Source organism: Atheta coriaria, unplaced genomic scaffold (genome assembly GCF_025399875.1).
Source record: "Atheta coriaria isolate IRGN ID8LTWV9N9 unplaced genomic scaffold, Caltech_Dcor_3.1 hic_scaffold_3_pilon, whole genome shotgun sequence".
In the NCBI taxonomy this organism is placed as follows: domain Eukaryota; kingdom Metazoa; phylum Arthropoda; class Insecta; order Coleoptera; family Staphylinidae; genus Dalotia; species Dalotia coriaria.
The window spans coordinates 10822008-10847177 of record NW_027045445.1 but is presented as its reverse complement, the minus strand read 5'-3'; the positions used below and the strand labels follow the sequence as shown (position 1 = coordinate 10847177).

At 38.1% G+C, this 25170-nt stretch overlaps 2 protein-coding genes across 8 annotated transcripts in view; one reads left to right on the top strand and one right to left on the bottom strand.

Annotated features, from left to right (window-relative positions):
- The window catches only part of cpx (synaptic transmission protein complexin), a 98893-nt gene that overhangs the window by 2742 nt on the left and 70981 nt on the right, over positions 1-25170 (top strand). Inside the window, exon 1 of one of the 6 annotated variants that reach the window (XM_065299219.1) lies at positions 22452-22600. The exons of 4 other annotated variants lie outside the window; for them this stretch is intronic. The gene's annotated coding sequence lies outside the window, so the exon portion shown is untranslated. Of the gene's footprint in view, positions 1-22451; positions 22601-25170 lie in introns of those variants that run through there. One more of the 6 variants, XM_065299222.1, reaches the window with a different exon arrangement.
- LOC135789407 (protein Skeletor, isoforms B/C-like) lies at positions 1262-15241 on the bottom strand. 2 transcript variants are annotated; one of them, XM_065299210.1, is made up of 8 exons: positions 14975-15241; positions 10320-10472; positions 9669-9850; positions 9063-9225; positions 7715-7974; positions 5786-5885; positions 4532-4716; positions 1262-4375 (listed from the first exon to the last, which is right to left on the bottom strand). In XM_065299210.1, exons 1-8 carry the CDS (start codon positions 15021-15023, stop codon positions 1433-1435), a joined length of 4035 nt encoding a protein of 1344 aa, XP_065155282.1. In that variant the 5' UTR covers positions 15024-15241; the 3' UTR covers positions 1262-1432. The 2 variants fall into 2 exon arrangements, with proteins under 2 accessions (XP_065155282.1, XP_065155283.1); XM_065299211.1 differs by lacking the exons at positions 1262-4375; positions 4532-4716; positions 5786-5885 and adding an exon at positions 6055-7177.

Below are 25170 nucleotides of genomic sequence, written 5' to 3'. Positions count from 1 at the left end.
TATATTTACATTTGTTAATGAATAATAGCATGAAAAAGAGTTTATTTCTAATGCCACTTATACAATGTGCTATGTATATTGTGAAAAACAAGCTAATTAATGGCTTAACTACGAGATAAAAATTCATTACTTATATCTTGTATCATTCAAGTGCACTGCAAATGCAATAGAATATAGAAATAGTTGAAAAAATGCGATTGACCTTGTTGGATGCATTTTATGTGCATTTAACATGCGTAAAACGTGCGTAAACATTGCTCTATTGATCTAATTAAATTAAACTTATTCAATTTTAGTCTCTGATGTATCTATCTAGTAAAAGTGAATCATCCTTCACAGATCTAAGTACCTATTGGTTGTGTGTTAATTAATGTCAAGTAATGCGAACATACACCATTTATAGATTATATGTTTTTTGGTGTCATCAGGCCATGAATGAAAACAGCATATTTATTACAAAATTATTTTTGCGTGTGTATTGAACTTGAACCTGACGAATATCCAAGAAATATAAGTACGTACCGTCGAAAATTGTTCATTGGCTTTTGGTTTCGTTAGTTTTTGCTACAAGGTAAATCACCTTTGTGATTATAACTTACGTCATGCATTTATTCATGACCTTCCGTAAGTTAGCTCAATTTAAGTATTTAAATAATTATTCAACAATGGCATAATCGTTGAAATAATTTAACTAATGTAATATTAGTTAATTTGGTTTTGCTATTATTTATATTTTGCGCTGGATGGAATTTTGTGATCTGGATTTGTGGTTTTGTGTGTTTTTTTTTGGCACAAACGTCAATCATAGTCTGCTTTGTCTGAGTTTCTAGTCTGAGCAGAGGCGGAAGTGAAACCGAAATAAATTCCAATCACGAGTAGTAAAATATTGACCTTGCAAAAAATAATTAAACTAGAAAATGTGTGTATTTAGTAGAAATTATTTAAATATTCGACGGCGTTACGTTTCCGTATTTTTTTGCGTTATTAAGCAATGCAGACTGCAAATGTCAAGTTAGATGCTGAGATGAAGTTGTAATATAGGCAACTTAGTATACAATATGCCGCACTCTTTGCTCATAGTACAGCAGAAATAGTATATTAATAGTAACTGACGGAGTATTCAGGCACGATTACGCGTTGTCCTTTTATACCTGCGGTTAACCTGCGAAAAGTGGTGGGGGAAGACATGCGTGTTAGTTACGATGTTGTTTAGGCGCAAGGGTGATACGATAAGGTTTCCGACGAAGTCGCAAGGGGGTCCTTAGTTTAACAATATTTTATTTCGAGGTTCCGCTTTATATACACACAAAAAACACGTAAAAATAAACAACATGTATAAAAATCTGTCAATTTTCGAAAAAATTTATCAGCTTAGAAGCTTTTAAATACTTAACTTTAGTCATATTTTACTTATCATACTCATTCTTCACATCTAAACAAAATGTTGAAATACTAGACATACTAGAATTGCGCTCATTGTTATTTGTACACTGCTGGCTGCACTCTTCTCTTTTTTCTCTTTATCTTTCCTCTCTTGTTCTTGTTGGGCGGTGTGTTCTTCCGTATGATGCGCGGCTCTCTTCTTTCTTGCTTTGCTCCTCTCTTCTCCGCTAACCCCTAGCGGCACAAGTTCATCTTCCTGTGAAGGGTGTAATTCCCTCAGGGTGATGGTCTGCTTGATTGACCCAGCAGGGAGGTCAAGTTCCCTATTCAACGATCTGCTTTGCAGTTGTGGGGCGTTCAGATCAACTTTGAGGTTAAGCGGAGGCAGATCCCCCTTAAAAGGGGCTGATTGTGGATGTCTTAAAAGTTCAGCACCCTTACTGGATCTGCTTGTGAGGGATACAACTGGTCCACCACGAGCGGTGAGACTTGCACCTGATACTTTTCTGCCATCAAAGGTGATAACTGTTCCAGGGGCCATGTCAATATTGCTTCGGTGACGTGGACGTTCGATTGGTTTGGAGCGTCGTGTATCAGGAGGAAGGTAGTAGGCATCTACTCGTTCATTAGCAGCTCCTGCAGGTTCTTCCAAGTCAAATTCATACTCGCGACCGTAGTGAGTTGACCTCCTGGCAGCGTTCATCATTTTATTATAAGCGTAGATTTTTTTCTTCAAAGCCTTCTTCATGTCGATAGTTGGTGAAGGTATGAACATTGGTTCGAAGTATTCCGTAGCCTGGGCAGTGGGTTCTTTATTTGTTTCGGAGTTTACGCTTGCTTGGGTTTCATCAATAACACCCGCTTCACTTTCAATCTCAATTTCTGGTCCGTCAACTTGACCCACGCGGGATTCAATGTCTTTGGAGATAATGGGTTTGAATCCACTTTCGATTACCACAGAAGATGGGTCAAAACCAGTGTTAATTGCTTGTTTCATTGGAATAAGTATGGTTTTATAGTGTTTTTCTGAAGGTGCTGATTGTTGTGCTTGCACATTGATAGGTTTCTCATTGAACGAAATTGTCTCGGATCGTTCTGTTGAAGGTTGAGGTTTGGATACTTCCACATTCGGTTCGGCGTTCAGTTTTTGTGGTTCTGGCATGCGTGATGTTACTATTGGTTTATTTTGGGGTTTCATGATGATTACATTGTGAGGTGGATGCATGGGAATTGGAGGATGTACTGGCTGACGACTAATCATTGCCCCGGGTGGTGGCATTGAGAATATCAAAGGTTTTTCATACTTCATTGGAGGTCCCATCCAAGGCCGACTGATTGGAGCTTTCATATAAGGTCTGTAGATGGGTTTCTTCACGAACATGGTAGGTCTGCGATGTTTTACGTATGTGGGACGAGGCATTGACGCCATTACAGTTTGGTGATGTACAGATGGTCGACGTAGAACAACTTTTCCCATTGGCATAATCTGTGGACCCAGACCAAAAGGTATTCTTGGAGGTCCATGAGGACCAAGAGATCCAGGTATTAAAGTAAGGTTCTTTCTGCTATCTGAACGAAAAGTAAACTTTTTTTCTACATCTGGGAGTTCTTGAATAGTTTTATCAATTCTTGGAGTAGTCTCACTGATTACTTCCTCTTCCACAACAGGTTTCACTATTTCTACGGTGTCTTTCTCATAAATAATCTGCTCGTTTTTGTTTAAAACATCTTCCAAATTGTTGGGTTTTACTCTGGTCTCTACTCGAATTGAAGGACTATCGGCTAAGTCATCTTTTGGTCCTTCAGCATCAACCTCAGAATCGGGAGCAACTACTGTTTCATGAATTTCACTAGCGGCTTTCGAGATTTCACAAGAGTCCAAAACATTAATCTTCCATCCAAGATATCTATGTGTGAAACATTGATAGTAGACTGTGTCAGGGGTGTCCTTATCAGGTGTCCATTGAATAACTCCAGGTTCACCTTTATCACATCTCAATTCTAGAGTACGTTGGTATGCTCCGAATGAATCAAAATCATCTGCTTCGGATTCACCTTGATGGGTCCAATGACAGAGGCGCCCTATTCCAGTAGGTTGCACAGTTCCGTCTTTAGCTTGACCTGCGCCTGCAAAAATGGTGACATTCTGTCGTTCTTCAATAGTTTTATATTCATATCCTCCAATTGGATCATCAGTGATATAGAACGGATGATAATTAGCGGGTGTTTCCGGGTTATGTCCACCTTCTACCACAAAGGTATAGGTTTTACCACGAACCACATTGATTTCCGGAATGAGGAGTCCGTTGATATACCAACAGATACCCCAGCCAACATGACCAGTAATTGCTGGGTATCCATGTTTGCCGCCGGTAGGACCCATCTGGGCGTAGAAAACACCATCATCAGGTTCATCACATTGAATTGGTGGAATTACCCATGCGTTACGATTTGATACTGGCGCAGGTGTAGCTGGTGGTCTTGTAGAAGCACGGCTTGCACCTCTATTAGGAGTACCTCTTTGTCTTGTTGTCGTTTGGGATGATTGACTTCTTTCGTTGTCTATTTGCTGAGCAGGGGAACCTCTGTTTGAACCACCTCTACGTTCAGGAGTACGACCTCGTGTCCTAGTAGGAGCTGGTGTTGGTGGTGGTGTTGCAGGTATTCTCTCTTCTTCATCAGCAACATACGCGGCTTGTACCGGTCTAGCCGTGACTGGTTTCATGGAAGGTTGATCCCCTTCAGGCATGGGACAATTCCACTTGGCAGCTCTTCCGAAATCAATAATCTTATCCTTTTTGTTGTATTGGCTATGGAATGACACTTCATCGCGTTGATTTAGTGGTCCAATGGCCCAAATTACAGGTTGCGAGTGATTGGTAAAGATTGCTTTATCGTAGGTATCCGCTGGTCGTAAAGGTCGTTGATAGGTTACAATTGAATAACCGTTAACCATTGCAGCGTTAAGCAAACGAATGTTATTGGAATTGTCCTGAAAGCAGCAAATAAAAAATAATGGCAGCGCAAATTCCTGATCGGATTTTTTAAAGACTCTTTGCGGAGGCAAATTAATTGGAATGTATAGGGATTGAATGTCGCTGGCTGTCGTTGGATCGGGTTGGGAGCAATCAATTTAATTGGTGCTTACCGCTAATTTGGCATCGGGACAAGATCCCCGTGGACCCGAGCACTGCGACTTTGCCTCTAAGTAGTAATCCTCAGCGTAGCCTTTCAGCGTTTCCTTGTCGACCCACGCAACCACAACGTCGCCGCCGACCATCTGGCTTCTGCCCTCGTCCCCAGAAATACCGAAGGACATGTATTCGCGATTTTCTACAAGAAAAAAAAATGCATAAAATTTAATGATGCATATAACCAACCGAAAGCCATCTAATCGCATCAGAATCATGAATATAAATTCCGACGTTTTTATTTTATGACTCGATTTGACCTTTTCGCATGTGCCGAGCAATTTTCGAATTAGTTACGTATGCGATTAGTGAATCGCAGAAATTGTAAAATTAACCGTTTCCTATCGGTCGCGTAACAGCCATCTTGGATGCCGATCGCTTGCATGCCGGCCGTGCGGTAATAAATAATGTCAGCTCGCAATTATCTATCATTCCATCTTGCGAACGCGCAACATAATGGCGCAAAGTTTCACTTTTCTTTCGGGGCGCTCGCAACAAATCACAGCAATAACGCAACCAATACTCCATCTGCTATTATTCCTAATAATAACAACAAAAACAAATAAAACATAAAAAATATCCATAAGAAAACTGTTCTATTGAAATTGATTTTTTGGTTTGAACTAGGATAGAATATTATTCAACATCCTGTATGTGCAACATGTGGGTTCCAGTTTTGAAGGGCAATGAACCGGGCGGCGGAGAAAGTGTGCATTTTTTACTTTCGTTTTCGAGATATTTCTCCATACGCCATCCATTCGCCTATATTGGCGCATGCATCATTAATATTTTTTATCGATTTTTCGCCCATTCGACACGGTGGCATTTACATAAGTGCGATTTGTATGCTATTATAATTGGCGAACGTTTAGACGTCTCTCCATTTTGAGGTTAATAGACAGACAATAATGTGAAATCAATTTCTGCATGTCTGCATAATAACGATTGTGTCATCATCGTTTGTCATAATATCCCATTGTTTATTGTTTATTTCTTCGCGCCGTGTAGGTGTCGGCATTAATTATACCAAATATTTTTCTACAAACAGCGCGCCTAATTGCTTTTTTACGAGGTTATGGTGAAATTAAAATGATCAATGTGCAAAACAAGTTGCATACCATTAGTGATTTAGAACAAATTCATTCTTGTTGGTTTTGTTCGGCTAATGTCGCTCGGAAAAAATGTCACACACCTATCATTAAGAGACTCACCTAATTTTGCAACCAGTTGCAACACAATGCTGTCGCCTGCGACCGCCCAACGCACTTCAAATGCCAAGTCGTCGTGTAGCACCTCACAGTTGAGCTTCGACTGCAATCAAACAAACAATAAATCATAACATAATTACATAACCAAATTCGAAATCTTTCAACTCTTAACCTTTGCTTAACTCTCGACATTCTCAGCTGATTTCCGCGTTCTTTAATACAACACACTACTGTCGCACCTTGTATAACGTGGAAGATGATTAGAGGCAAACAAACACGAGGCAATTTGCCGGCTGGATTGATTAGTTTAGCGATTATAAATTTCTAATTAATATTGCGCTAATTCGGCGTTAATCCGTTCGCCGAGACTATTAATTACAACTTTCGGGGCGCACTAATGAACTGCTGAAAGGAGCGAGAACCACAAGTCTATGCAATATCTCTAATGAAATTACGAGGGTTATGTTCGTTTTTGTTTGAAAATAAAGCAATTTTTATTAATTCTAGGTAAAAAAAATTAATGCACTGGCCATAAATTAAGTATACATACTGGTTAGGAGTACAGGTACGTATTTACAAAAATATACAAAAAATTTACACAATTTCTACAAGTTAACCGAAAATTTCAAAACAACACCCTGTAGTGTGAAAGAGGTTAAACTTAGAAATAAATACGTGATGAGAAAGCTAATTTGCTACGTATTTTAAGAGCCTCAAGCCAAATGTTTAGCCGAATTGTCGATAATTGTTCGCGTTTGGTGCAATTTGATAGTAGTTTGTTTGAAAACTACGATTTTGAATTTGTGGTTGTGACAAGGGTTGCTGCTGTTGCTGTTGCGCGATTTGATTAAAAGGCGTATAGGGAACTGGCCTACGCAAATAATTTTCATTCAGGTATATATTATTGAGGTTAGGTTGTGGTTGATGTTGTTGTTGTTGAAATTGTTGTTGTTGTTGTTGTTGGGGTTGATATTGCACGTCAAAAATGGGTCTGAATTGTTGATGATATTGTTGCTGATTGTTTTGTACATTTTGTAAGTTTTGTATGTTTTGAAGGTTATGTTGATGTTGGTATTGCGCGTGCGCGATAGCATTCTCGTTTGGTATAGCGTTGAGCGCGTGATTACGACTGTAGATGTCGCGATTAACCACATCGTGTCGGCCATTTTGTGCGAACGCCTGCGGCGATTGTTGTTGTTGCTGCTGTTGTGGGGGATTAGGGTTAAAATTCAGCTGGTCGGCACGACGCTGCGCGAAGAGAGCGGCGTGTGACGGCGGCCGATAGGTGGTCGCGTCCACTCTGCCCCCGACATGCTGTTGTACTTGCTGTCGCTGCGGTTGCGACTGCGACTGCGCATGCGCGTTGATGACGCTTGGATAGTCGCTAGGTCGCTTCTGCAACAACAGAAAGAACTTTTACTTTTACTTGCTAGTCGGGGGAGATACTTGAAAGAGTGGCATTAACATTAAATCGCGTTTGGTTTTTTTGTGTTTGGCTTGAGCTCATGACGCATAATCCGTATGCATTTTGAAACACTCACGAAATTAATTATGAACTGCCATCCGGCGGTATGCAGGGGGGTCGTGCGCGCGTGTCGCGCCAATTTGCCGATCTCATATAACGCGATGATGGCGTTATTAAATTTACAATGGACAGTACGTGGCGGCATGCACCACCGCTGGGTCTCTCACATCTCGCACGACCGGAATGCCGACGACGGTTTAGCGAAAAATTCGACACGGTCACGATCTATTTATATATACACTATGTTTTAATAAATATTAATAGAAAAAGAAATGATCCAACAAATATTTAGAAATTATATATACAACATGTTTAAAGTTAAAAGTTGAAAAGATTTCGAATGATTAAAACACTTGGTATGTTTTATGAGATAGTATTAGGTGTTGATGTGGGTGTGAGACACATACCTGCGGACTGACGCCAAGCATTTTCAGCGACGGCGGCACGTTGAGGTCCTGCGGAATTTGCACGTGGCCAAAGTCGACGGTGAACGCCTCGCACCAGATGCCAAAGTGTCCGATGTCGAACACGGTGAGGTCGCCGGGCAACGTCAACACGACCGTCTTACGATCGTAACGCCGCAAGGGGATCTCTTTGCCGTTTTCATCAGGCACGCGCACCCCTTGCGGGGACGGTTTCGGTCCTCTGCCGACCCAGAATTTTGCATCTATTATACGAAGCAAAAAAATAAATAAGTAAAGATTTTTTCCTATTTGGGTGAGACCCACATGCGGAAATTAAGCTGACGTGCGGAATAGAAATGTTTGACGATGTTTATGACACGCGAGAGGAAATTGAGAAAAGACAACGCTTTGCCTTTTGCACCACTCGATCTCCGCGTACTTGAATTATAAAGGAAGCGCGGCCCGGAATCGACGCATCGCAGCAAATCAAAAATACTCGTACAAGTTGATATGTCGACGGAAAAGATGAAGAGAAAAAAAAGAGAACGGTTATAAGAATATAGGAATGCAAGACAAGAGAATATTGCATTCGTGGACGACTAGAAAATAGAAATATGCTCGAAATAGGAAAACCGGAAGACCGGAAAACGGGCGCGCCGTGGAGCAACCCCACTTTATTGAGTTATCGACTCATTGCTGGGATGAGTCCCACAAAGGCATGTCGAATGCATGCATCTGGCACTTTGAGCAGTCGGATGCTCCTTTGAGATTGCCAAGTGAGGGTGAGATATGAAGTGCGAAGCGAGTCAATCGAAATCGATAAATACCTTTCTCATTCACATTCATACCAATGCTAGACTTTTGTGTTAATCTTATTATTTTAGGCATTTTTGTGGTTGAAAATGGTGAAAATATAATCAAATGATGATGAAAACGGAAGTACATCATTTATCCGGTTCGTTTCGGACGATTGAGCGTAATTTATACGCGCGTTATGTGCATTTATGTATGTAGCCAACATATTTCGATGCGCGCTCGAAGCGTAACGAGTTTTCGCTGCCGCACACCGGAAAAAAACTAAACGCGTATATTCGTTTTCGCTTTTTCGATCAGCGGCGGCGGTGTGCTGTTACCAGTTGCCATCCATCAAACGCGCACGCATTTTTATCTACACGCCGCCAGCGTGCGGGGAATTAGAGGGTTGGTTACACACAACAAAATACGCTAGTCAACCACTACTTTTTTTTTCGTCTGTTGGTAAATCTAATGCGTGCTTTGTCATTGTATCGTATAAATTCGGAATTATTTACACCACATAAAATATTTTGAGATAATTGAGGAAGATACTCACCTGGTGCTTCACCATCGTAGGAAAGACTCGGTACCAGCAGGGTTTGCGCATCAACGATGACGATGTTATCGGAATTGACATTGTGTACACCCCGCAACCCGTCAATTTTTTGCGGGCGCGGGTAATCGAAGTTTTTTGGAATTTTCACATCGCCGAAGTTAACCTAGAATTGAGTAGATGCGTAAATGACATCTGTTGAAAACTGTGTACGGAGCAGAGAGCTCATTAGTGGCTAAATTGTATGCTTGTAGACATGACAATTAAACACACGATTCAAGTGATGCTGGCGTTGAGAACACGTCCTCGTAATTATGAGGAAAATTATGATATTCCGTTGAAATCTTAATTCATCCGGAGATAACATTGTTTTATTTTTATTTTTGTTTTTGTGAAAGAAACCGAACAAAACAAACAATGTGAGTAATATTTTCCAGCTGTAGGATAAAATTATTTATTACCACCATTATTTCTGCATTTTCTTTTAGTTTAAGTGTTTCATAATTTATGATAGCATTAATTCCGTGAAAATGCGTGTCTATAAATCTTTCCATGGGTACTTTTCGAATTCAATTAGTTTTGGATAAAATATCAAAGGGTTTTTCTTACCTCATACTCTTCACACCATACAGAGAACCACTTTATGTTGTTGAGACTCTTGCCCTCGGGTAGTGTGATAGTGACACCTTCTTTTCGGTAGCGTCGGAGCACGTCCGGACTGCCGTTCTCGTCGCGAATGCGGAATCCAGTGTTTCCGGGCGCGCGCGAACTTCCGGCGAAGAAGTACGCCGCTGCAAACGTTCCAAACACCCAGCTTACATACACACCAAACATAAACAAACGCTACTGCCCTTGGGGCAAAGCATCAATTGAAAATAAAATTGAATTTAAAGCGCGCCGAGAAAAGATTTCACAAAGGTCAAGATTTAAATAATTCAGTTTTGTTCCTTTGCTATGTGTTTGGGTTCTTTGAATAACCTCTTTTAATAAGACATCATCAGTCTTGCTAGCCTGACACAAATTACAAACTTCCAGCGCGACTCGTCCTTTGGCTGCCAGGTTTGTTTGCTTAGTAAGTTTTCCCTTTCCTATCAAATTCTACCTCATCTGCAACCACGTACTTGGTACATTCTATATTCTACACTTTGCCATTGAAGATGATTTCGCTCCTAAACTGCTGAATTTCACCGGGATACGCTCGGGAAACTTGCGGCGCAAACTCTCAAAGCAAGCTGGAAATAGTTTGCTAAAGAGTCTTACCTGGTCCTTGTCCGTCGTAGGTAAAGTCCTTGATGTGAAGGGTGCGCGCGTCCACGGCGTACACCTCACCGGAAACTCCATGATGCAATTCGGTCAGTTTGCCCAAAAATTTTCCCAAATACGGCGCGCCATTTACTTCAATACTGCTCAAACCTGTAAGAAAATAAATTTGTCTTATTCCAAGGTCATACATCTGTTATTATTATTATTACTAGCTTTTGCCCGCGATATAGTCCCGGTAGTGTTTAATGAAATGTAATTCGTTTTTACTCTCTTGTTCTAGATATAGTATGTGTCAATTCAATCAATAAGATTCGCAATTTTATTTTAAAGAAATTAATTATATAAAGAATTGCTAATAATGCACTTCAGCGCGCCATCTCGGATTCAACTATTTAACGAAAACTATGATTGAATCTTAATGCCTTTTATCCTATAGAAAAGGGCTGTTTTTGGGGTTTTCCCGGCAATTATCCAAATTTTTCTCGTCGTAAAAGCCATCCTTGGACTTAAACAATTCATATCTATATTATACATGTAACCGTGGTCAGTTTTGGGGCGCCACGTTGACCACACTTAACGGGGTTTGACTCAACTAGCGCCACGAAATTACCATTTTCTCGTCTGCTTGTTTTGGTAGTGGTTATCAACTCGGACACGAAATTAATATCGCATTAATTACGCGCGAGGAATGGCGTTACGCCAAACAAGCGTGAATTAATTAAAACTAATGCCAGGCGAATGGTTGCGTTTCGAGTCTGGGTCGAAGAGTGGACCGAGACCGAGTCGCTAAAGATTGACTCGGACGTTTGGTTATTAAAATTCAAGATGGAAAGAATGCGCATGCCGTTAGACATTTTACGCGGGGACGCCATTAGTAAACATGCAAATGCATTTAGAAAAAATTATAAATACTTGAAATAAAATTGGAAAATGTAGCGTTTAAAAAGAAATTAATACTTTCACACATTTCACTGCAATTAGCTCAGTAATTAATTAAATTAATTTAAATACAAGGAATTAAAATGGTATGGATCTCGTTTATAAGTAGAACTTGAGAATTTTTTTTTTCTTTTGGAAAATTTGTTTCTAAAGTACGAAAAAGTGTAAGAATTGATTGATTTTGCGTGTAAATATTGATCCGTAGCAATTGTTCGATGGAGCGCGCCTCAAATCGAAACAAAATGCGCATGCGAATCCGGGTTAGACGATATAAAGGCCGTGTAATCGACGAGCGCGCATTAGATTCGGCCCGAATTAACTGGAGCTTACAATTAGTTTAGTTATTACGATGATTTGTGTGTGCGCTGCGCGCTGATTTTAACCGCATGGCCGGTAAACACACTTTGTACGAATCGCAAATCTATTCTAATCAACTTATTAACGCTGAATCAACTTCACGCGATTGTTTAATACGTGCGGTAATGCGGTAATTCGCGGTGTTTTAACTTATTTAATGAGTTGATGTGTTAATTATTGCGGAACAAATTACAAATTTGTATTCAGCATTCATAAATAAATATATTTTGACTTTGGAGAAAAAAAAAACAACAACATCATCTGATTGATCTATCTAGGCTTAATCTGATCGCCGGATTAATTCGTCAGCGACAAGCGATTAATTGCGTTTAATGCGTTTTTTATTAGCGAATTTAGATTATTACGAACTGGGTCAGCCGAATCATTTAATTACACCAATTAATCACAAAAAATTAATTATTATCTGGAGTGAAATAAAAGCGCTATCAATATTTTGATTTGGAGACAGTTGAAAGATGAAAGTGGCAATTGCAGGTTAAAATCAAATAAATTGGAACATCCTCCATTTAATCACTGCGACTTTCACAAAGTATAAGTATCTATGATCTAGAATTATTATTAGTGTAGATGTATGACATGAGCAGCGTTTTGTTACAATTTCACGCCCCGAAATTAAAGCACAACTTTCTTGCTACCTAAATCGAATTCCATTGAATTGATCATCTCGGTATGATTAAGATCGAATCGCATCGCAATTTGATACGTTGCTATATCCATTAGTTTGATATAGTTTTAAGTTTTTCGTTGTTAATCTTATTTTTTTCTGTTTGTTATTCAAGGCGGTCACTCATCTCGATCACGGTTACTTTCTATTTTATCTCTTTTTCATTCCGAGCGCTGTCGATATTGTAAAACTGTTTAACTTTTTAATCTGTTTATCTGCATGAATTCGATTAAGCCGGATGCCGAGAGCGCGCGCGCGCACGCCGTGAAAACGAATTCGAACAATTTCAAATCACAAAACACCGGCATTTCTAAATCAATCATGCGATATGTAAATATCGTTAAAAATTTAGTTTTGCAATCAATGGTAAAAACGCAAATAAAACACGAAATATTGTTATAGTTCGATTTCCAATGCATGATAAAATATAAAATATTTAAATTGCTTCTGTGATTGCAATTTACGATCACTCTTCGAACTAGATTTGCCGAGTGAATTTAGTTGACAAGGTCATGCAGAGACAGGGAATGGACAACGTTGGAACCCGTTAGCGTTATAACGACTTAAGTCACATGAACTCGAAACGATTTTACTGCGTAAACAATTAAACGCATAAAACGCACTTTAAAAATGAAGAAATATTGCTTGAAATAAAGAGATTCATGTAAGTAAAAAGTATTAATTTCTTGCAAGGATGGTATTTGACTCGGTGATTGCTAGATATTTATTATTATGATTATAGTATCGCGAGTAAATGCGCGAAGAATGTTTGTAGCTGGTTGGTGGCTATTAGAACGGAAAATTTAGATTTTTAGCATCGGCCACTGATGCATTTATTCATTTAGCATAACGTTATAGTATTAAATTAAAGAAAATTAACGAAAACTAGTAATTAATCAATATATTCAATGTGTTTATTAAAATTTAGAAAGAAATCATTTTTTCTGCATGAATTTTTTATATTTTATTTTATTTTAGTTTATTTGTTCGTAAAAACAGTAAATATAAATTTGTTTTCATGTTTCATGAGATATTTTGAAATAATTAGTTTTTTTTTTATGTGAATGTTTATTTTTTTCATTTATGGTTTTATTTAAAAGTGAAAATAATTACGGACAAGGTTAAACGTGCAGTCTTCATGCTCGATTCCTTAACATCTCCCATTAAAATAAAAATATTCACTCAACACTTAACTCAAATCGAGATAAATCGAGATGTTAGCGTTCATACTACATAATAAATTCTATTAATATTTAACCTTGTTATAAACTAATAATAATCTACCATCATTTTTTTTTTTTTTTTTAATTTTTTGTCTGATTAATTTTTTTATTCTGATTTTAAATCATAAATTTATTTAATTTTTGCTGTGTAAATTGAATGTTGAAAACATCGACACTTGAGGATCGGACGAGTTGGAGTTTTTCGCCCGGGAAAAGTTCGCCGGGACTGATAAAACTTCTTCGGCGGGGCCGAATCCAATTAAAAACTATTATGCGCGCCGCTCAAAACTTCGGCGTTCAAGAGGTCGAAGGCGAAGACGTCTTCACGCGCAGTATTGTGAATGACAAGCGGTAATTTGCACATTTTCTTCTCGATTACTCTCGATTTTTCAACTCGTGCCAGCGCAGATGTGCAATCGATGGGAGAATAATCTTGGGAAAACACGGCTAATAAAAATATTCATTAAATTTCTTTTCAAATATTTTTTTTTTGCTGACGAATAAATTTGTCACAAAAATTAAGAGACTCGTAATAATGATTTCTCCAAAATTTAATTTATAAAGTTTTATAAATTACATTTTTGTTGTGATAAAATTATTTAATAATTTTCTTCAACAGTTGTAAAATTTTGTTTTTTTCTTTTGGCATTTTATGATTTTTCTAAGATTTTTCTTGCTTCAAAACAATTTGCTTTATTTTGATCATTACTTTTATTATCCAAACGTAAATTGAATGTGTATATTAAAGCCATATGCATGAATGTGGCTTAGATGTGGGGCAATTATGCGAATTATGCGTCGCGCAATTGGCGATTCGTGCCTGCTTCGCGCTTTGTGCACCGCGCGCTAATTAATTCAGCGGTGCATGCCAGAAGGACAAGCACACGCGACGTGGCGAACGTTTTGCACACATAGTCTTAATCTTAATTAGCATTAATTGCATAAAAATATCATAAATGCACGCCGGCATGTTCTTTAAATGTCAATATTCAAGATTTAACATAGTTTTGCTATTTCCAAACATATTCCAAAGACCAAAACAGCAATGAAGGTTAAATTTAATCGAATGTTTAAAATATTGTTTATTTAATAAAGATGTGCTCTAGTTTTCATTATTTTCAAATGCATTTATAGAAATGTATGCATTCAGCCAGGAAGTGGAAGAAATCGGTAACAATTTGCATAGCCGCGTTTATTTAATTAATGTCGCGACGCGCTCGCCTCTGAGATTTTATCAATACAGCATCATTCAGCAACATTCAACATCCAACATCCGGAAATGTCACTTGCGCATATCACTTTCACCAATTTTAATGAAAGTTTACACAACTTTTTAAACAAGTTTTACACATCAATAAAATAATTCAATAATTTTTTTAAAATAAAAAATAATTTAAAAACTTCAAAAAATTATTTGGAAATCAAAAATTAAAATTATTTTTGCTCACCTATGAAACAGATAAAGAGTATGTTGGTAACCGTTGATGGCGGCGGCATCTTGTCGGCAATCACCGCGCACAATCACTGACCGCGAGCAACGTCGTGCCGCGTAAGCGAACGCACTTTGCGAGACTTCTTCTCGGGTATCAGCAAGTTCAGTTATAGTTGCGTTCGTGTCGTGTTTTTCTGCGTCTCTTGGTCGCACTTGGTGTTGTTATGCGTCGATGTTTGACTTAAGCACTGGACGCACGCGCTCGTCGGCGATGCGCCGAGTCGAATATGGTGCGCGCGGCCAGCGCCAGCGCTAAGTAAAGCATTGAGCGCGACTTTGAGATCCCTTCTCTTCGTATTCTTCGCGAGACCGCAAGAACGGCAACGACCAAGTGAAAGACAAATAATGCATTATTTTATTTTGTATGTGATTATTTGAAATCTTGTTATATCGCACACTCGTTAGTGGTCTTTAGTCGCTATTAGTTTGTGTAAACTCTAAAACGAAATTAGGAGTTTGAGTCCTACGAAATGCGGGAATACGAATGTACCTGCATAATATAACGCGCGCGCTTTACTGCCAGCGACTTTAGCGGGTATTATGAATGTACTGTAATTACTGTTGATTAATACCCAAGTTTATTAAACACACTCAGAGCTATTCAAATGTTTCATAATGACGACGAGATAGTAATGTGAATACGGACTAAATACTTAGCTAAAGACCTGCAATATGTTTCAAACTATTTAAATCATTAAATAAAACATTTTTCACTTTAAAAGAACATCACCTCGATTTTAATTATAAAATGTTTCGATGGTAAAATTTAATTAAAAGTTTTTAGTTTCCAAGTAAAAAATAATACATTTTAGCAAGTTTGAAATGTAATATTTGTCCATTATTAATATAATACATTTTTTATTAAAAAAAGTTATAATTTTTAGTGAAATTAGAAATTCGGATAAATATTAAATTACGTTGAGTTGTGACAATGATCTTGTCGAACCAGTTTACATAATCGCCGTATTTTCATGTCCATGCACTCAAAAATCGAACGGAACTTTCTAATATTCAACCAGCGCCAATCTAATGCTACAAATGTTGTCGCTATCCGAAAAAAAAACGATAATATTCCAAATATAAATTTTTGACTTTTGTACTTTTGAATATCACTCTCCATAATCCTTATACAGCGATGGTTTAAGTATGCAAAAATCGTGTAACATAAATTACGGCATGTTGCGCGCTCCTTCGCGGGATTAATAAATTGATCAGAACGTAATAAAGTAAACGATCATTTTTGCGGATGTTACGGCTGTGTTATGGGTGAATTTACAAGCGTGTGTGATGAAAGTGACACGAGCAAATTGGCCGACCATCCGAAAATATATACGGACATATATAGCAGATTTGGCATGAAAGTTACGATGAAAGCAACAGTTGCAAAGACAAGAAAGTTCGCGCAACGAAATCGAATTGCGTCGAACCTCAACCTACCGAAATCCGGCGAATTTGTACAAATTGAGACAAATCACCTCTTACTTTATTTTAGATATTGCTGACTAGGTGAACTTTATACTTGCTCATCAATAAATGTCATGTTAAATTAATTATTGAGTCATTTTTTTAGTGAAATACATTAATTTTTTTATTGATAACATTGAAATTCATGTAATTCTGATTTATTGAAGTGTATAAGAATTGAACGAGTTGCGTTGATAACTTAACCTTAGTAAGAAAATTCAGATATTTTCTGACGTTTTAATGGTTATTTTTATTCTGGGTAACAAATCTATGATATAAAAATGAATCGCAAAATCTGTTGGTAAGCGCATAACTCAACAATGCCTGGACCAATTTGGCCAATTCTTTTTTAAAATGTTCGTTAAAGTCCAAGGATGGCTTTTACAGCGAGAAAAATTTGAATAATTGTCGGGAAAACCCTAAAGACAGCCCTTTTCTATAGGATAAAAGTTGGCATTGAGACTCAATCATAGTTATAGTTAAATAGTTGAATCCGAGATGGCGCGCTGAAGCGCATTATTAGCAATTCTTTATATAATTAATTTGTTTACAATAAAATTGCGAATCTTATTGATAGAATTCACACATACTATGTCTAGAGCAAGAGAGTAAAAAACGAATTACATTTTTATTAAACACTACCGGGACGAAGTCTGCGACAAAAGCTAGTCAAACATAAAAATAAAAATCGGTGCATCTGTGTTTGATTTTTATTGATATTGATAACTTTATTGTATTTGTCAGGCAACCAAATATACACCGAAACAATTTTCATGCATCTCAATGCTTATTTCATTCAAACATTAATTATTTTAACCATTTTAGTCGTATTTTGAATGTCATGAGCAAACCCGAGCAATCAGAGTGGCATTTCGTTTGAACATGCGAAAACAAAGTCACAAAGCGAGCGCAACATCGCTGTTTCGCTGTTTGTACCCCGTACTTTACAGAATATTATGAAATTTATTAGCATAGTTTGCTCGTTAAACTCAAACGGGAGCGCTCTGGAAGGTACGGCCGCGTTTGCGATCGAAATTGGAGAAGATGGTAGCTCGGTAACTTTATCGTACGGGTTAGTTTCTCGTTGCGCTGGTAGCAAAACGCTTCAAAGAAACGCACGCGTTTAGCCGTCTTCTGCGATCCGGCGAGGAATTACAGCATTACGCACGCGAATTCATTAAATTGTTCCACTGTTTTCTGGCGGATAATTTAATTAATGGCCGAACAAATATGAAGCATGACGACCATTAACAAATAAATAATTAATGATGGATTTTGTAATGAATGCCTGAAACTGGATATTTTTATATCCACGCGGTTTATATGCGTAACTGTGATTTTTGATTAAGTTTTTGTGTTTTCGGACGATTTTAGATCAAATAATCCAGCTCGGAATAGATCTTATGAAGTTCACTCGAATGTGCGGTTTATTTCCGCTCATTAATCACACGAATCGTGATTAAATCATTGATTAAATTTATCTATTCAGTAATTTATTGCTCGTTCATGTTTGAAAATATTTCGGGTTACGAAATTAAGAAATATGCAACCAAATATACATAGGAAACATGATTTTAGTAATTTTAGAATAAAAATAATGAAATAAGTTAAATGTTTTAGTGAAAAACAAAACGGATAGTTTTAAGCTCCTTGTTGAGTTTTGTTTGTATAGTTTGTGAGTTACGATGATGATATGGGTTCGGATGCGCGAATTATTATTATCTCAATTAAAAGTCGGCGTGACGAACGTGATTTCGCAACAATGACGCTAGTTACTGCGCGTTTGCTGCGCAGGTTCACCTACTTAAAGATGTGAGTGAGAGTTGTTCAGAAAAAAGCATCAGCAGCGCTTCCACCACGCTCAAGACATTGCAACATCTTGGTTTGTTTCTGTTGTTGTTTTTTTATTCATTTTTTAAAAAAACTTATCTACCTTTCGAGTTTCAAATGTTCTTCTGCTGGCGACACCATCTTGATACTCTTTTGATATCGATGCGTACATTTTGCTCCATTTGCATTCGCGACGCAAAAGTTTTCTTATGATTCTTCATTTCTGGGCGCAGTTTTTTAATGGTTTTAATGCTTTCGAAGATGTAACACAAAACGCGAACATTATAAATTGCGCTGAGAATATAAAGAAATAAAAAACGCAGCCGGCGAGCTATAAAATGTAGAATGTGATGGTTGAAAAAGTGTAGAAAAGTGTGTGGATGCGTCATTAGCGTTGCGCAACTGCGCCGCGATATTTCACTTTTATCTGCGCGCGCCGTTCGTTAATTTACGCGTGCGATATTATTGCACGAAGTTCGCGCGATGCGACCGAGATCGCGTCCTCGGTATGGTTAATAATTTGATCTTGTAATCAATTGCACACGTTCACGCACGATGAATTACCCCCCACAAAGCACATTTATGTATTACATAAATAAACACGAAGATTAATACATTTTGATTTTGTTGATTTTTAATTTAAAAATTATCGGGATATATGCAACCCAATGTACATTTAACATTTAAAATGTTTAATATAAATAAATTATGATTATAATAACCAGGTGTTCGTTGCAGTCACGATTTTATTCCAATTATATAAATGTCAAGTACGGTTATGTTTAATTTCTGCGCGCAACAATCGATGGCAAATTGTTTACAACATATTTTTATGTAATGAAGACATTTGTTTCACTGTTTATTTTGCACGATTTATGTTGCTTTAAGAAGTTAATTTGCAAACAGATAAAAATTTTATTATTATGCATTGTTAATTGTTTCAATTTCAATTGAATCAATAATCACGATTATTAGTTAATATTTAACATTTAAAAGAAATCACTATTAAACAAAAATTATTTCAAACTAGCTTTTTGACTTAGTATGTGTGAATTCTATCAATAAGATTCGCAATTTTGTTTTAAAGAAATTAATTATATAAAGAATTGCTAATAATGCACATCAGCGCGCCATCTCGGATTCAACTATTTAACTAGAACTATGATTGTATCTCAATGTCAACTTTTATCCTATAGAAAATTGATGTTTTTAGGGTTTTTCCGGCAATTATTCGAATTTTTCCCGCCGTAAAAACCATCCTTGGACTTTAACAAACATTTAAAAATCAAGCATTTGCCAAATTGGTCTATGCGTTGTTGAGTTATGCGCTTACCAACTGATTTTGCGATTCATTTTATATTTTTGAAGATGTAAAATAATAATTGCTGAATTAATGAAGATATATAAAAGGGTGCCTGGTGGAGTTTTAATTGTATGTATGTATTTATACTCTGATACTTAAAGCAATTATGAACGAAATTTAGAAACGAAAGGGAGAACGAAAAGCGAAAGCCCAGAATGCATTGGCTGCTAACGAAGAATATGAAGGACTATACAGGACGAATGAATGACCCTCCTTTTCATTGGTAATTAATTTTCAGTCCTTCGTGTCGAATATCAGCTCAATTATTAAATGAGCCAACTTTTGACTTTTGTACCTTCTTTATATAATTCAATATTTTATTCGCACATGCGCATTTAATCTGTGCCTTTTTCACTAATGAACTTGTTAACATAGTCAACTTTTTAATAATTATCACATTAACGTTGCTATGTCAGTCTTTGTTCGTCTGCGCTGGCTGCAAAAAGGGATGAATATTAATTTCTGTTCTTAATAAATTCCTCTCGGCGTCACGTAGATGCTGTGGACGGTAGAGAATGATAGATTATGCATCCGCGACACATTCTCGTCGCATCATTAATATAAAACTGATCGCGCCTGGCTGCCGGATAACCGGGCAGCCGATGTCCTACATTTTATATCCTGGTAGGAAAAACAATTTTTCTTGCTAGCCGGAGCGCAAGGAGCAAACAAAACAAGCGCGTGCTATAAAAGAACTGTGACTTACGGACTCAAAGCGTTAAAGTGCAAGTCACTTGAAACAAGTTATTTAGCTACATTTTTTAAAGAAATTATTTTGTGTTCTTGTTTATTAGGTACTTAATTAATGATTTTGAAACTATTTTGTTGCGGAGCTTGGAAAATATAAGTTTTTTTTTCTGTTACACATTGATTTTTGGGAATTTCAACATTTTTCAACGAAAATATTGTTTTACTACTTTTGGCCCGCAACTTCGTCCCTACAGTGTTTAATAAAAATGTAATTTGTTTTTAATCAGTGAGATTCGCAATTTTATTTTAAACAAAATTAATTATATAAAGAATTGATAATAATGCACTTCAGCGCACCATCTCCGATTCAACTATTTAATTATAACTATGATTGAATCTCAATGCCAACTTTTATCCAATAGAAAAGGACTGTCTCTAGGGTTTTCCCGGCAATTATTCGAATTTTACTCGCCGTAAAAACCATCCTTGGACTTTAACAAACATTAAAAAAAAGAATTGGCCAAATTGGTCTAGGTGTTGTTGGGTTATGCGCTTACCACAGATTTTGCGATTAACAGATTTTGCGATTCATTTTTATATTATACATTCAACACAAATAAATTTGACTTCGAGAATATAAAGTCTTTGATTAAAAATATCAAATCAAATCAAAAAGATGCATTTGTATGTATCCAACAGAAAATATTGATATTCCCCGACTAACCTTAGAGTTATTAATTAAAAACTACTACCGCGACTCGATAAACAAGTAAAGAAAACTCTGAAGAATGGAAAAAGCGGATGTGTAATAAAAGTCGCTCGGCAATCACAATCGACTTTGTGTTTTACTCTGCACATTGTTTTCTTTGATGTTTTCTGCGTCATAAAGTATAAACAAATTGCGGGCGATATCGATGGTGGGCGCTGTTTCTCTGTTGTATTATTCAAGCGATGTGAGTATGCTCGTCGTGTGTTCCGGACGCGCATTGTATCGGACATCAGACGTGCATTGTATAAATTTCCCGAATGGACTCACTCTCGATCGCAAGCAGCGAGCGGAGGAAATTTCGAACGAAAGTTAGAAAACGCCGCAATTGAAATCATCGAGCAGATTACACACAAATAAACACACAACGCAACACAAAACGCAGGCAATTACCACATGAGTTTCAAGTTGCAATGTTTTCGTAATGTTTGCTTTTGTTATGATATAATAAATTTTTATTGGCGCGGAGATGGAGAGAAAATGGGAAGCGAGGTTATGTTGAATAATGAAAATCAGAATGGTGTGTATGTAGGATAGGAAATATATGTAGGTGGACCTTTTGCCGAAAATTGTGAACGTCCGCCCGGTACTAAATCGCGCTGCTGAGTGGACGAAAACCACCTCCGGTTGATATTTATTACCCGCAGGTCGAGAGTACACGGCGATGCACTTTACCAAGGTGCGCTTGGGTATGCTAAGGTATCAAAACGCCGCGGCCACGCGCAGGCATAATGTCAACGAGCACGAAATTAATTTTGAGATTAATATTAACCACGTTCTACATACCCTTATAGTTAACGTAAAATAATCTAAAGATGTATTCTTTGTTTTATCTCAGTTCCATTTCGTTCCATTTCAATTTAATTCGTATTGTTTTATTTTGTTTCTTGCTGCATCAGTTCTTCCGGTTCTCTTATCTATTACTCTGTGTACCTACGTGATACGTTTCCTTAAAACAATGCCAACGTAATCACATAAAAACAACCAAAAACTCCTGAGTAGCAAAGAATATAAAAAGTATTAAAAAGTTTTTTGTTACTGGTAGAAAAAATGTTTGAATCTTGTTCACGGTCGACCAGAAAATAATTTATGACTCATTTAGATGTGGTGGTTGGTGAAGGGATAAAAATAAGGGCGGGAAAATCAATATGGCCGGCGCCAGCGCCGCCGCTGTTGTAATTAAATCAATCCGCTGGCGGCAGAGGGCGTTAGATGATGGCGGCGGCGGTTCGGCGGCGGCGTGGTGGAGCCGCGCGCGCCGTGCCCGAGCGATTGGCAGCCGCACACGGAGACGCCCGATATTTATATCAGGCCGACGTTCGGTCGGCGCCCCGAATGCTGCGCAATCGACCGCCGTACGGCGTTGCACGTTTTCGGGACTATTTCAACACATTAAGTTGGCTACCGTGCTTCTCAAAGGGTGCATATTTATTAGAAAAATAGCGAAAATCGCCGCCGCAGCGCACCAGGTAAGCGTCCGCCACACGTTTCTCTAGCACCACCTCGCTTTCCGTCCCCCAGTTTATATTCCACTTAGATCAGCTTGCATCTCTCAGCACCCGTCGTTTCGTATCCTAATTAGTCGGGAAAATCCACGTCGCTCGGCGCTGGAATTCCGGCTATTTTCAGCGATTTATGTATGAAAATCAATGTCGGCTTGCTAGATGCTCGAAATATTCACATTCACGTCCACTCACACTGCACTCATTTTATTAGCCGTGTAGTTTTAGATATCGCTCTGATTAGAGGTAGAAACTGTGTTAAAAAGTGATCCAAAGTGTGCGTACATGTGCAGATCAATGTGTGTGTGTGGGTGTAATGTGTGAAAATCGGAATTTTTGCCTGCAATTTAAAGAGCAGCGTCAATATTTACCATTTGTCGCCGATGGCGAAATCGACCAGTTTTTCGTGTGCGCGACGAACCCGTCGACGTCTTTTTCAGCCGGCTCCTTTCGCGCTATCCGAAAACGTTTTTCCAAAGGTTTACCCTTAACATAACCAACATTTACATGCTCTAAACGCTCCGCAAAAACATCTCTATGTGAATGTGTGTGTGTGTGTGAGTGCGTAACCAACCTTGCAATACCTGTTTCACAATTAATTTACCAACATGACGACTGGTTGTATTTTAAGACTATAATTAACTATTTTATTGTCACATTAAAGTGACCAGGTTATAGTTAAACTCGCACACGTAACGCTCGAGCGCGTTACGTAATCGATAACGTACGAAAATAGATGAGAAATATTTATATAAGTGCTGTGGTCGAACGATGAGAAGAAGTGTGGTTGTGTTTGGCTGTGTGTGTGTGAGCGGTCAGAAGGTGGATGGTGGACGTGTAGCGCGTTGACGTGTTCATAACCTTAACGTCTGATTCATATTTAATTGACCTCCTGTCGCGCTCGTGCGAGACGACTAAAAACACTGCCGCCTGAAATTGAAATTTCAATACAATATTACCGCTGATGTCGTAATTAATGTTTTAAACATGAATTTAATAGTTTTTTTTAGAAGTTACTGGCGCCATCTGTTGATGTATTATTTTATAAATAGGTTATGTTGGTGCCAAAACAATTTTCACGTTATTATTTCCGCTCGTGTGAAATTTTGACATGTGCGCAAACGGTTGAAATTGGGTTATGTTTGTACGTTTTCGGCAAGACGATGCATTTTTTATCGCAATTGCGCTCCAGTCCTTGGCTGAAATACCGAAATGGGGTTTTAGGGTGCGTCACTGGCGAATGATAAACTGCCGAACACGATGCCGGCGTTTTTTTCTGCCTGCTTGCTTGCTATATATACCAACGCAGACACAAAAAACACTGAACTGAACCCAATTTGCATATCGCTCGAGTGGCACTTACATAGTTTGCATCGTTATGCCAGTACATCGTTAGCCACCAACGAAATTATGACGGATAAAATTCTTGAGGTTGTGTGTCACAGTTTGAAAGTGTTTGTGGTGGTGGTAGATCACGGATCAGTTTAGAGATAGAAAGAATGACAGAGGTCGCCCTCGCCACATCACCTAATAACTCATGGGGAGGCAACGAAGCGCGAATATCGATAACGAATGTTCGCCGCGGAATTCTCGTCTTCCGGGCGTTGTCATGTCATTCCGCCATCTTCCCACAAACTGTGCGCGCAAAAAGTCAACTCTTTTATTTGTCTTGTCTGTTGAGAACTGACTTTATCCGACTTTGGCTTTATTTGTAAAGTTTCTTTCACATTTCTAATATTTTAGTTTTGACTAGTTGAACATTTGTAACTCATAATTGAATACAATTCAATTTTTCAAAGATTTTACAGTGTTGACCCGCCCGATTTTAGTGCAACTATATTATGTATAGGTAATTGAATTCCAAACGTGTCGGATAATCGTTATCAGTTAGCTGTCGGATGTATCCATCGTGGATCGGGTTAGGTTGACATTAAGTCAGAGTTATTGATCGATAAAGAGTCGCGATGTGCAGGACGCCGCGCTTCATTTATTAAAACGCGAGACGATGCCTCCGCCGCCGCCGCCGCCGCCGTGTATTAAACTATTAATGTCATAAAAATGTTCCCAGGTGTGTCATTTTATAATTTATAGGTTAAATATTTAATGCCTAGGCAGTTTTATTAATGATTTTAAACCGGCTGCGATGATTTTTTTGCGCGAATTGCACTTTTCCCCGCATCATATTTTCGCATTTTCCACACGAATGCGTTTCCCGATTGTGCATTCGACGCACAACAAAGACCCGAAGCCGATAAGGATGCGGCCCCGGCAATAGATAAAACATCTCGGGGAAAAGCGCTCGCGGAGTGAAAGAAAATAAAGCGAACACTGCGCGTAATTCGTTTCTCACTCACGGAAGCGTTAAAGGTCCAATTACCGCGCGAAATTGAATGCAAAAAGGCAGCAGCCAATCTTATTTATCGGTTTTATTCTCCCATACACACACACAGACAATCCCTCGATGATGGAAGCCGGAGAATTTCCCGACGTCATAATTTATGCATAGGCGCCATCTGTTGTCAAGGTTTACACTTGGC